Raw genomic sequence first — 13,522 nt, 5'->3', positions numbered from 1 at the left:
TCTAATCCGCTACACTTTTTGTCATATTCAGTGAATATCTCCTCACAGTACGCTCGCTGTCTGTTCTGTGTGTACTCTGTAAATGGGCATGTAAACACAGGTGGCTCAGAGCGAGTCAGCCAATCAGCAGGGGGGCGTTCGTGTTCATGCACAGGACAGGGGGAAGTCATCAGAGCAGCTGTCTGTGTGTGTGAGGACATGACAGTCTCCCGTGTCCAGCACTTGTTGAATGGTGCGAGAGAGAGGTTGTGGCAGCTTTTAAGGTTTCCATTTTATTAAATGTATCAATTCACACTGAATCCTAGATGGTCTCATGGACACCCCCTGCGGTTTTTTTATGTCGTGTTTAGTGAAGCGTAATCCCGCTGTATATGTGTTGAACTTATTAACCGTATCAATGAATCAGTAAATACAAACACTGTTGATTTCTTCCCGTGGAGCTGACATGCAAACTATTCTGGTTCAATAAACTTCTGCTGTCAGTCAGCCCGGTGAAGGCAGTTTAGCCGGCTGCTGTCGTCTCAGCTCCCCACGAGCTGCAGCTGACAGACGGCTGCAGAGACGCTGAACGCAGGTCGAGTGAGAAGTGGGGAGGCTGCAGAGTGGCGGACAGTGTGGCTGGACTGTTGTGCTCTCATGAGACAAAAAAAAATTTCCGCACGTGATAATGTGTGAGAGGAACAGAGGTGAATCTGCCATTAATTTAATTTAGGGGTCGGAGCTTCTGAAGGAGCATGAAGGGGAGAGATGTATTTGTTTGAATGTTTAGTTCAAATATCAACAATCTTTCTCCAGAATGACTGACTCTACCTTTAATCGTCCCTCCTTTACTGCCCACAAAGAAATACAATCCAATATACATGAACACGTATAAAATAACCCGCTTGATTGTCTCTTTACTGACTGGAAGGATCTTTACATCCAGACATTGACTTTCTGCCAGCTCACATCATAAACTGAGATGTGTTCATGAATAAACACTCCACACAGCAGCTTACTGGTGCTTACCATCAGGACATAACGCTTCAGTGGCAGCAATAATACTGCCCTCTGACTTGTAAACGTGGAAAAAGTCCTTGTTTTTACCTGTTATTATTTAATGGAAGTACATCACGAGTCTTTTGCCCTGTGGGACTTTTAGGCAGTAAAAAATAGTATATATGCTTTTTTTATGTGTGTATGTGTGTGCAGGGCTGTAGCCAGGATTTTAGACATACTGAGGTCATGGGTCGTCCCAACACACACCCCTTAGATGTTTTTTATTTTTATTTTTTAGTGAAGTTATTTAATTTCATTTTGTTAACTTTTTAATTATATTTACTCTCAATTTTAACTCCCAACGTGGTCTAAATGCTATAATGCTGCTTCATAACCTTCTCTGTTTTGCCTTGAATAAACGTCCAATTCATGTTTATTTATTGACCTTGAATTTCAAATGAGTCTACAAATATTGAACTAAAAATACCAACCATGTGTAAGTCTTTAAATGTTTAATATAAACTCCCCACAGATTGCCAAAATCCCCAATTTCCAGAAAAATACTGAGGACATGACCCAGGGCAGGGTCATAGCTACCCAACGGTACCTAAAAACTAGTCAAATTTGAACAAATCGAGTCTAAAAATGCTGGAAACAACTCATTGAAAATAGGAATGTAGTCGTGTTTTGCATTTATGGTGTGTCAACACGAGTATCTTATCAGTTTCCAAGCTTCCCATGTCTGACATGAGATACATGACTTTTCACAGACCGGATCGGTGTTCATTCCCATGTAAGGCACCTGTTATTCAAGAGGACGTGACTGTCAGAAAGTCTCCTGATCAAACCTCTTTTCCATCGTCTTCCTGTGTCTCTCGTCGTTTCTCCCTCCTCCTCAGCGGAGGACACAGAGATCGGTGTAGCGTTCAGTGTTGCCTTCCTTTCAGTAAAGGTCAGGATTTGGGTCTTGTGAGGCTGAGCAGGGAATAGTCACAGTCAGTGTTTAGGAATGCTCCATTTGCCCCTCTCGCCGTTGTGAGTGAAGTCGGGTGTCACCTCTCTGGCAGAGTCACAACCTCCCCGAGCTACTGGCCCACGGATGGCGCTATGAGCAAACTGCTAATGTTGGTTAATTTTAACGTTCTCTGACCCATGATAGAGTCAAGTCAGAAATTATGTAAGGTTGGGTTAAAAGGTCACATCACTCAAACTGCAAAAGAAAAAAGAAGATTTCAGTGAAAATACTTTCTACAGAAGAAATAGTTTCCATTAAATTATTACTCAGTGTAACAAGGACACTGCTTCTGGAACTTTTTAAGACCACAAACTAGATTCTGTTCACCTCCGTTGTACTGGGGTGAAGGTAGAAATTTCAAAGACGTAAGTGAGGAAATATTGTGTGATTCATTCTAATTTGGGTGAACCAACCATTTAAATGTTCCCTCATGATGAGAAAGGGATCTGAGAGAGTTGGCAACAGTATCGAGCCAGTCATTTAAACAGTAACACAACTAGTCAATGCAGAAGCTCAAAAAAGCACTTTCAATACATTTATGCTGTGACGGTATTAACAAATAGTAGAATTTTCCTTTTTCTTTCCTTTTATTTTCCTTTGCACTCAGTGAAATTTCTCAATATGTCTTCAAAAAACATGTTTACCTTTGTCATTTCATTATCTTTTGATAGAGTGATGTTTTATTAAGTAACAATGCCTTCTTCACCTAATTACCTGGATGGCGGTGTGTGTTTTCTCAAGGTGTTTCAGCCACCAGTTGACCAAAATATCATTAATAATCTATTCAAGATGTGCTTCCCTCCGGCACAGAGTGTGTAGAGGTGTTTTAAGTGTTTTTTTTTAAAGCCAAACATGGAGAAAACAACCTTAAAGTGCAAAGAAAAAGTTAAAAAAAAAAATGTGTATCTACAATTCCATGACAACTGAGCAAACTCCATCTTCTAATGAAGATCATGTCATATGATCAAAAGCTCAGAACAGCTACTAAATGGACGTTGAGGTAAGATTGTTATTGTCAAATGTTTAAATCTAAAAAAATCCCTTTACACGACTTTACTTTGTTCAGAATATTTGCAGGTTCGAGCTCTTTAACAGTGAAACCAGTGATATCTCTATAAGAAGCGCTGGATGTGTTTCCCGTGGTAACCGCTGCATCACTCCTCTTGTCTGTAGTCATGAGCACAGTGATTTTCTTTTCCCGTCATTCCTGCTGAGTCCCAGCAGAGCGCTCCGTGTGAATTAAACAGTTACAATTGGAATCAATTTTTCATTGGCAGCCTCTTGTCTGCGGCGTAGTTCATTTTGCTACTTTGCAGATCATGGCGTTGTGTGAAGCCCCTGATTGCAGATCAGTGCTCGCATCCCACCTCACACTGTAAATAAGAGACGGGTACATTACACGCTGTAAGCACTTCCTGACTTTTATGGATGATGCTGAAATTCTGCTGTGACATTAACGCAGAGGCAGGGCCTTTCTGCCTCGTTCTCGCCTTTATAGGAGCCTGTGTGTGTTTTCTTGTTTGCCGTCTGTCTGTTTGTGCATTTGTATGTGTCTGTGTATGCACAACATTTGTCCATTTGTTATTGTAATAGAGGCTTCCTGCGTCTTTTTCTATGCAGAACCGGGTCAGCCAAGGACTATTTTTCCTGTGGACTCTTCAGGTAAAGTATCTCTGCAGGGACAACACTTAAAAAAACAAACTGTTCTGGAGCTGCAAACATCGCAGGTTAAGGGGATTTGTTTGTTCTCTCTGTTCATGTTACTAAAGGAGCAGAATACCAGGACATCGAGGTCCATCTGCGCAGACAGAAGTCCGGGTTCGGTTTCAGGGTCCTGGGCGGGGACGAGGCCGGGCAGCCTGTGAGTCCGGAGACGCGTGAGAAGGCTCGTATGGCGATGGGCGTGGAACCCTGTCATTTTCTCCTCTCTAACCCACTACACACACTACGTACACCTAACCCCTGACCTTTGATCCCTGAGAGAGTGATGGCTCTGGCTGCTTTGGTGTCTTTTGCTGTCTGTTAAAGTAACAAAACAATATTTCTATCACATTATTGAGCTTTTTATGTACAGTATCAGATAACAACCACCTTAACACCCACTGCATGTGACACTCACTGACTGTAGTCTGGCATCTAAACCTATTGGAACTCTACTTCCTGTATATAACAGTCCATGTTTAATAACAGATCTTGATTGGGGCAATCATAGAGAAGAGTCCGGCGGATTTAGACGGGCGCTTACGGCCCGGCGATGAGCTGTTGTTTGTGGACGGGATCCCAGTGGTGGGAAAGCCACACAGATACGTCATCGACTTAATGCACGGGGCGGCGCGAAACGGCCAGGTGAATCTGGTCATCAGGAGGAGAGTACCAGCAACAGGTAAGAAAAACACATATGATCACAAAGGGTTCTCCTTAAAATTATATAACTTTAGTGCTAAAACAATTAGCCAATTAATCAATTAGTTGATCGTCAAACATTTAATTAGCAGAAAGTCCAAACATTCTCTGATACCAGTTTCTCCAATGTGATGATGTGCTGCTTTTCTTGGGTTTATATCACTGTAAATTTAATACAGTGTATGCTATATAATACAGTATATTTGGGATTTTGACTGAACAAGATGTTACTATTTTATAGATTCTGTAGACTGAAAGATTAAATAACTAGAAGAGTGCGCTGCAGTAGAGTTCAGATCTCTGCCAGGTGTGTCTGGGGACATGTATAGTCTCAGTTTTCTTTAAGATGCATAGAATAGTGTAATGAATGAATGAACTTTATTTATATGCAGTAGCACCTTTCATGCACAGAATGTAGCAACAGCAAAAACACCAAAAAGACAAGTTTAAAACCATACACATACACAAAGAGGAAGGTTGAAACTGAGTGTTACTATTTATAAATTAGCATTTACACAGTGATAAAGTCATTAAATAGAAATGAGAGAAAATCATAAAAGATTAAAACAGACAGTTGCTAGTTATAGGATATATTAAGAAGATAGATTTTGAGTTGTCATTTAAAACTGTCCACTGAGTCAGCAAATCTAATATTTAAAGGCAGAGTGTTCAATATTTTTGGGGCATTGTGGCTAAAAGCAGAATCCCCAAAGGTTTTTGTGGCAACCTTGGGAACAGTTAAAAGAGCAGCTGTAGAGGATCTTAGGGGACATGGAGGATCATAAAACGATAGGGAGTCTGTGATATAAAAGGGAGTGAGGCCATTTAGTGCCTTAAAAACTAAGAGAAAGACCAGAAAATTTTATCTAAAAATAGAACCTAAAAGTTACAAGGAGCCAGTGTAGGTTGCATAAAACAGGAGTTATATGATCTCTCATTTTAGTTTTTGTTAAAACCCCGCCAGTACCCTTCTGAATAGGTCAGTATATAGAGTGTTGCAGTAGTCAAGATGACCAGAAACAAAAGGTTGAACAAGCTTTTCAGCATCTTGCTGGCTCAGTAGAGGTCTCAAGGTCTCAAATGACACTGAGGGTTTCTTACTTAAGGTCTTTGTACACCAAGTCCGTTTTTTTCATATGCATTTTTTTAATCCATCATCCGACAAGAATCGTTACACACAGAAACCTTGCACACTGAGTCCGATGCGTTTTATTATTCTATTCATAGCAAAAATTCGCAATAGGAGGCAAAATGGAGTCGTCAAGCAGTGACTGGATCCGCAGATATTCAGGGCACAGCCTCAAAATGCTGCAACTTACAGACAAGATCATGGTCAATAGTTGTCCTGTGATCAGTCTGTGTATAACTTTTCTGCTAGAGCTGATAGTATCAGTGTTTCAAGGCTGTGTCGTTTGCGTCTACGGTGGCTCTGAGTGGCCAAACAACTCTGTAAAGGCTTTTGACGGATGCAAAAAAACGCAGAAAATTGAACCTGCTCCAAAAACTAAAATGATGGACAAAACTTTCAGAATCGCTGTGTAAACGTGATTGACACAACGTGACATCGTAGTTATTTTTTAACATGCGTCAATGTCGGATGAAAAAAACGGACCTGGTGTGCAAAGACCTTTATAGTCATGTCTGTGAGGCCAGATGTCCCAGTTTAGCAAGAACAGGATCCCTCTTATTTTTTGGGCAAACTAGGAGGATCTCAGTCTTATCTTCATTTAGCTTTAGGAAGTTCGTGCTCATCCATTCATTAATGGCTGACACACAGTCAGTTATATTGGACAGAGTATTTGGGTCATCAGCTTCACAAATACATACAGTAGTGTGTCGTCAGCATAGCTGCGGAAATTCACACCATGCAGACGGATTATGGATCCCAGTGGCAGCATGTAAATTGTGAACAGCAAAGGTCCAAGGACACTGCCTTGAGCCACACCATTGTTAATGGTATTGTAACCGAGCGTCCTCCTGGGTTCGCCTAACTGTATAAACTTAATAAGATAACAATAAGCGGGACAATAAGTCCAAACTTCTCAATTTAAACATTGTTATATATGTAGGACATTTTGTTGTAACAGATCACACAAATTAAAACCCCTCCCTCTCCCCTCCCAAACAAAGAAGAGTTGGATCTCATTCAGTTGTCCCTCCTGGCTCCCTTACAGAGAGAGAGCATACAGTCATAAATGTGCACAAAAAATATTAGGCTGATGGGTCCAGTGGTATGCAAGATTAGCTGCGGACAGATACACACACAGGCACACAGACAAAGTGCAAAGACCAAAACCAACAATGAATTTTTATCATACTAACAAGTACTGTCTGTGTAGCTTAAGCCTGATTAAGCTTTTTACTTTTGAGCCATAGAGCTCAATTGTTGTCCTAAAACTATTAAATGAACCACACTGTGCACTGGGTGACACGTTCCTTCATTACAATGAACATGGCCACTGTAATTTATTTTTAATCAATCCCACACACATCACCCTGCTGCTGTATATGCTCACTAGAGCACCAAAGGTCTATAAATCCATGGCTGAAAATAGTCCCCAACAAATACATTGTTTGTTTGTGCACATACACAATCATTCTCGGATTTTTCCAAAGCAATTCTGTGTCACTATGGTTATTTTTAAATATAACTACAACACAGAGCGTGTCAGGAAGGCTTGATTTATAAATGAGAATATGTCGACTGTATTTGATCCCCTAAAAATGCTGCTTGTGATTAACTCTATGTGCAGCAATGGAAAGTAACTATGTACATTTATTCAAGTACAATTTTGAGGTACTTACACTTTACTTGAGTATTTCTGTCCTCTGCTAATTTATAGTTCTACTTCACTTCATGCCAGAGGCAAATATTATACTTTTTACTCCACTAAATTAATTTGACAACTCTGTGGCTGAAAATAGTCCCCAACAAATACACTATCTATCTCTGTTTGTGCTACTTTTGCTTAAAAAAAACTACAGTGCCCAGCTGTTTTAGGAATCTGCTGAGCCTTTTATTTAAAAAAACTATATATTTGTGAGCCATTTTTAAAGAGGAGAGGAGTAGGGAAGTCAGAAAGTAACGAGAGATAGACTAATACATTCTTGGTTTTGGTCTTTTCATTGGATTTGTTGATAAATTGATGATAGTTAAAGCAAGTCAGAAGTTGAGATAAACTGCTCACTCACTGATAAAGTCTGTTTTTTGGTGGACGTTTAAAGGACACAGTAAATCCTGCACGGAACAGCTTTGGGATCCTGGATTATACACTGAATTGATCTCTCACATCTTTGTCCTCTATATCATTGAGATCTTCTGTCATCTTTCTTCCCTCTCTTGTTTCTCTCTCTCACCTCTCGCCTCTCCGTTTCTCTCGCCGCCGTTCTTACCCTTTAATGATTCAGGAAACAGGATTTACTCAGTCAGAAAACTGAAGCACTAATCTATCCGCGTAATTACACTGAAGCCTCCCTAAAAAGCACATTAGCACACTCTTGTTCTTACACACTCCGTTACACTGTTGTCCTTCTTCAAGCTTCTTTACCTTTATACCTTTGAGCCCGGAGACTGCGGATGACACTTCCTCTAGCGAACGCCGGCCTCCCCTGCTCTCATTACGACTGCCTCTCCACACAAACACACGTTCGCGCACTCTTTCTCGGCAATCCACTTCTTCCCACTCTATTCCGCCCTCTCTGTCAATTTCTTCTCACCAAAGGCTACTGTCTGACTCATGCCTGGCCTCCTCTGCGGCCCTTACTTCCATCCTAATTGTCTGACTCCCACTGGCACTTTGCAAGGTGTCAGACTATGCTCTCTGCTCTGAGCTCATACTTCTGCCTGCACTACCACATTTTAAACAACTCATATTCTCATTTTTTGAGTATATCCATTTTTTTTTTCTCTCCTTCTCATAAAATAACTATTTGTGTACTTGTTGGCGGTGTAAGATACCACATGTGGGTTTGTATCTTTACAGTGCCAGATCTCGCTATAATGTCATATCTGTAAATTGAAGTTGCAGTTTAAAAAATCCCAACTGTTAAGCTACAGAAAAACCGCAGCGCTGCTTCTCGGTCAGCTATCAAAACAACAACATCGAGTTTGATCACTCAGTGTGCCAGAATGCATACACGCAGAAAAAAAAAAAAAAAGCTAGAGGTGCAAGAAGCCTGAATTTCGCTCTGGGTGGATTGACACGATGCTGCATTTTTAATGATGTGTTTTACCACATTGTGACTGTTCTTTTGCTTTCCTGTCTTGCATTTCTGTGTTGTGTTTGCTTCTTGATTCTTCACAGGGATGAGATTCTGCAGCAGCTTGTCCAATTTTTTGGTGGGGAGGGGAGGTGGGGGCGTAGAGAAGAAAGTATTCTTGCCTGTAAAATTAATTGTTTTTTTGCACATACACAGTCATCCTTGGATTTTTTCAAAGAAATTATTCATCACACTGGTTGTTTTTAATTATAAAGGAAAACACAGAGAATGGCAAGAATCTTAAATTGCCTTGATTTATAAATGAGAAGATTTAATGACTGACAGGCTGTATTTGATCTCCTTAAAATGCTGCTTGTGTTTTTCCATCAAAGACAACTACCGTATGTGCAGTGGTAGACGTAACTAAATACATTTACTCAAGTACTGTACTTAATTACACTGTTACATGTTAAATTAGATATTAAAGAAGTAGTTTCATATTTTTTAGCTTATGACCCTTGTCACTTTTCAGATGTTTATGAGGCATTAGCAGTCCCACCAGAAGTGATTTCCTCTCAAAACTTCTCAAATGGTTTCATTTAAATAGCTTTTCAATGCCTAAAGGGGTCAAATTATCCAATGTTTTACAAAAAGATTAAAGATTAGTCCCACAGCTTCTCAGATTGTGACCCTCTGGACTAAACTACATAACTATAAATAAAGTTGTACAACAATAAAATGCTGCTATACATTGATGCATCAGTAATAACAGTCTATTAATCTAATATATATCAATATATCACTCACAGGGGCCATTTCTCAACTTAATAAAAATGATTCTATAATACTTCTTGTACTGAAGTTGCATTTTGAATGCATGACTTACTTTTAGTGGCGTATTCTTACATTGTTGTATTAGTGCTTTTATCTTGTGTGTCTAATGTGTAGTTGAACAGCCACCTGCTCAGCTCTCTACCTCCCCCTGCAGGTGAGTCCTGTCCGGAGAACGGCCGCAGCCCCGGCTCTGTCTCCACGCAGCACAGCTCCCCACGCAGTGACTTCACATATGGCAACAGCACCAGCACTACCCAGGCACCCATGGGCAACGCCGCCACTTCAGACGGCACATCGACCCCCAACGCACAACCCAGTGATGTCATCATTAACCGAAAGGAGAGCGAGGGCTTCGGCTTCGTCATCATCAGCTCGCTCAACCGGCCCGAGGCCGCCGCCACCAACAGTAAGTCCAGTGATTGGATTAATGGTGTTTTATAGAGTCAAGTAGATGCTTATGCATCATCAGTCATCCTCTACTCTACATAACAACTACTTAAAGTGCTTAAATGAAAGCTCTTAGACTCATGTAAACTACCAGGTAATCTTAAAAAGCTTCAAGATAAGAGCCACAATGTGAAGTTAAGTATAAGAACAGGTCACGGCTCAATAAAACGTGAAGCAGCTCTTATTCTGTCGTCTCAATTATACATGCCCTCCCACAGTATGTCAGTCACACACATCTCTGGTATGCTGCCATGAGCATCAGTGTATCGCCCACACACGTGAAAAAACCTAGATGCCTTACATAAGCCCTGGGTGAACAGCAAAATGAGAGAGACAGAGAAATAGTCAGTCAGTCAGTGAGCGGTGCGTGAGCACAGACAGGCGTAATCCTCCAAGCTGCTGCTGCTGAGCGTGTCTTCACCTGCAGCGTGTTGTGTCTGAATCTTCCAACAGCTGTGCCCCATAAAATTGGCCGCATCATCGAGGGCAGCCCGGCAGACCGCTGCGGGAAGCTGAAAGTGGGAGACAGGATACTGGCGGTGAACAGTCAGTCCATCGTCAACATGCCGCACGCCGACATCGTTAAGCTGATCAAGGATGCGGGCCTCAGCGTCACCCTGAGGATCATACCGCAGGACGGTGAGAAAACACGTGGACTTACACACTACATGTGGACATGACAGACGAGGACTTGAAGGTGCAATACTGCGGGTAGACAATGATTTATGACAGTAATTGAATTGGCTTTATTAAATGAAAGTTGTAATATGAGGTTTGCATAATGTGATTCTTTTTAGATTAACTGTCACTTTCTGTCATATTCATGAGTTTGTGTTCAGCTGGTTTTCAAATTCTGTTCGCTGAGTCTGTTTCCATAACATTTCTGCATGCAAATGCTTAACAGAGCTGCTGTCTCTTATTATAGTTACAATAACACAAAATAGACTCTTACTATAGTATTTAAAAATGCTGTACTTCATTTAATTTCTGTACTACAGTGATTGTCCTTGTATGCCTCTGGGGCCTGGTCTCTCTTGAAAAACAACATTTTTAATCTTGTGAGACTCTCAGCTGGTCTCTAACAACAGATGATTGAAATTATTAAAGATAATTCATGATATGAAAAGCTTGATTTGATTACTAAAACTGACTAAACTGACTAAAGCTGTTATATTTGTTTGAAAAATGACAATTGTGGCTGGTTTGCCTCCTTAACTTTACCTCCTTTTTCCTGTTTATCATTATGTAGAGCTACATAAACAACTTGTTTTGCCTCTGTCCTCGCTTTCAATGATTGTGATGTGGATGTAATAGTGCCTGGCAATCTTTTAAAAAAAATTAAAGCTGCACTAATCAATATTTTTATACTAACAATCGATCAAATAAATACATGTAATGTGAAAGAGGTCACTCATTTTGACAAACCTACAGAGAATTATTACCAGATTCTGCAGTTTCCCCTCAGCTTTACTAAGCCTTTTACTGTCTTTCAGCTCATTGTTTTGGCTTTATGGCGCAGAAATTTACTGTTTTGGTTCACTCTCACTGCTCTGATCAACGCCGTTTTACGAAGCAACAAGCAGCTGTTTTCAGCAAAAAAGCTCTGATAGACTCACTGTGCACTACCTGTCCAGCATCTAACAGCAGACAAAGTTAGCACCAAACTCGTGAGGACAGTGGAGCATTTAAAAAGCCAGATATTTTCCATCGGAGTTGGTGGAAACCAAACCAGAACTAAAAGCAGGGTGAATATTGAGCTGCATAACAATTATTTTTATTATCGATTAATCATTTCATCTATAAAACATCAGAAAATTGTGAAAAACTGAATTATAATTACTCAAAGCCCATGATGACATCTTAAAATATCTTGTTTTATTTGTTATTGAGTTATATTAAATAGTAAATAACATTAAATGGTATTAAATCATTCAATGATCAAAACAGTTGCACATGAATTTTCTGTCAATCAAGTAATCAATCAATTGACTAGTCATTGCAGCTCCATTGGCCTTGCATTCATTGGTTGGACAGAAACACACCTAAGTTTAAGCACCAACCTTACCCGGTTAGATAAAGGTTAAAAGTACTCGTCGTGCTTGTATTTTTCTCATGCTCCGTCCTTCCTTCTTAATCCCAGAGATCAGCAACCCCCCTTCAGCCCCCAGCTCAGAGAAGCAGAGCCCCATGGCCCAGCAGCACAGCCCCAAGACCCAGCCCAGCGTCTCTGCCTCCCTGCCCACCTCAGCGGTCTCAGAGCCCAGCCCGCCCGTCTCCCAGCCCAACCCGGTGCCCCACCAGAGCCCCGTGACCCAGCTGCCCGCCCCTCCGCCTCAGACCTACACCCATGAGAGCAGGTAAGACGGAGTTTATAAGGGGTTAAGAGCACGACAGCTTTATGTTTATTTTATTTAAGAAGGGACAAAGCACATTAATTAACATGAGCACTTAGTTCCATCATGTAAATGTGCCAGATTTAGCCATACAGGATCATTTTCATTGACCAGATAAAAAACATTAAAAGAAAACATACAAGAGCACATAAGCACAGACAAGTAGTAAAACAATGACATAACCCATACACCAGTTTATGAAAGCATGATTGATTGTCCACTGTTTTATAGACGTGGAGATACCTTTGTGATAGTTGTGTGTGGGTATAATGTTCCAGGTATGTGCTGCTTGATAGGAAAAGGCTGACGACCCAAAGGTATTTTTTTTCTATGTGGTATTTTACAGTCCCCTCTGGTAGTAGCTCTGATAGATGAGTTTTGATTTTGTTAAATGAATTCATTGAGTGGAGGGGGGAAGCGAGGGGGGGGGGGGCAGACCATGAAGTGGCAGCAAACAGTTGACTTATAATGAAAGCCGTTTCGTCCTCATGCTGTTACATAGTGATTTGTGGCTGTCTTGACTTTGTGATGCAGCAAAGTATTTATTATAGACTAGCCCCTCTATCTGTCTCTGGGGCAAAACACTGTTCCTCTGAGAATGCAGGTATGAGTGAATCAGATGCTTTCATCCCCAATCGTCCCCCATTCTTCTTATTCCCTTCACACTTTTTCATCCTTTTCATCTTTTCTTACAGTTTCTTCCTCCTCCCTCTACCTTTTTGTCTCTCTCTGTCTCCCTCCGACAGTGTCTTTTTCCTCACTATTTCATCTCCTCTCTCTATTCATCTCTCACTCATTCCCCCCCCCCCCCCCCCCCCCACTTTGTTGTATAACATCACTTAACTCTTATGGACTGCTAAATTATTTACATAAATTGCGTCTTTATAGAGATCTGTTGAATATTTCACCAAGAACTACAGGGGTCCAAAATCTACAGTGTCATTGCCTTTTCCCTACTCAGCATTACCTGCCTCTGAGAGAACTTGTTTCTATTATAAAGATTTTATGTGATGTGGGAGGAAAAACTGTGTAATTTTTCCACTTAGGTCATTTTTAATGGTTGTCAGTGAAAACCAAAACAAGACATCTTTGTCAGTAGTTGAGGAGCCAGAAAATTGTCAGAAACCATTATTCTCACAGCATCCTAAGTGCACCGAAACATAACACAAGTAATGTGCCACATCCGAAGGTAATGATGGAAGTAATAGAAATCCTCCGAGAAGTTCTTCTTTCATTCTGATTGGTCTGTTAG

At 40.8% G+C, this 13,522-nt stretch overlaps 1 protein-coding gene across 12 annotated transcripts in view; it reads left to right on the top strand.

The window, feature by feature from the left end:
- magi2a (membrane associated guanylate kinase, WW and PDZ domain containing 2a) overlaps positions 1 to 13,522 on the top strand; it is a 235,785-nt gene that overhangs the window by 208,868 nt on the left and 13,395 nt on the right. For 10 of the 12 annotated variants that reach the window (XM_042403979.1, XM_042403978.1, XM_042403983.1 and 7 more), the window contains 6 exons: positions 3,614 to 3,655; positions 3,763 to 3,878; positions 4,184 to 4,376; positions 9,585 to 9,836; positions 10,331 to 10,516; positions 12,018 to 12,234. In XM_042403979.1, coding sequence (XP_042259913.1) covers positions 3,614 to 3,655; positions 3,763 to 3,878; positions 4,184 to 4,376; positions 9,585 to 9,836; positions 10,331 to 10,516; positions 12,018 to 12,234 — 1,006 coding nt within the window. The remainder of the gene's footprint in view (positions 1 to 3,613; positions 3,656 to 3,762; positions 3,879 to 4,183; positions 4,377 to 9,584; positions 9,837 to 10,330; positions 10,517 to 12,017; positions 12,235 to 13,522) is intronic. The other 2 variants (XM_042403984.1, XM_042403980.1) reach the window with 1 other exon arrangement.

This window comes from Thunnus maccoyii, chromosome 23 (assembly GCF_910596095.1).
Source record: "Thunnus maccoyii chromosome 23, fThuMac1.1, whole genome shotgun sequence".
NCBI classification, from domain to species: domain Eukaryota; kingdom Metazoa; phylum Chordata; class Actinopteri; order Scombriformes; family Scombridae; genus Thunnus; species Thunnus maccoyii.
Note: the sequence above shows the minus strand (reverse complement) of the source record. Positions and strands in the feature narration are given on the sequence as shown.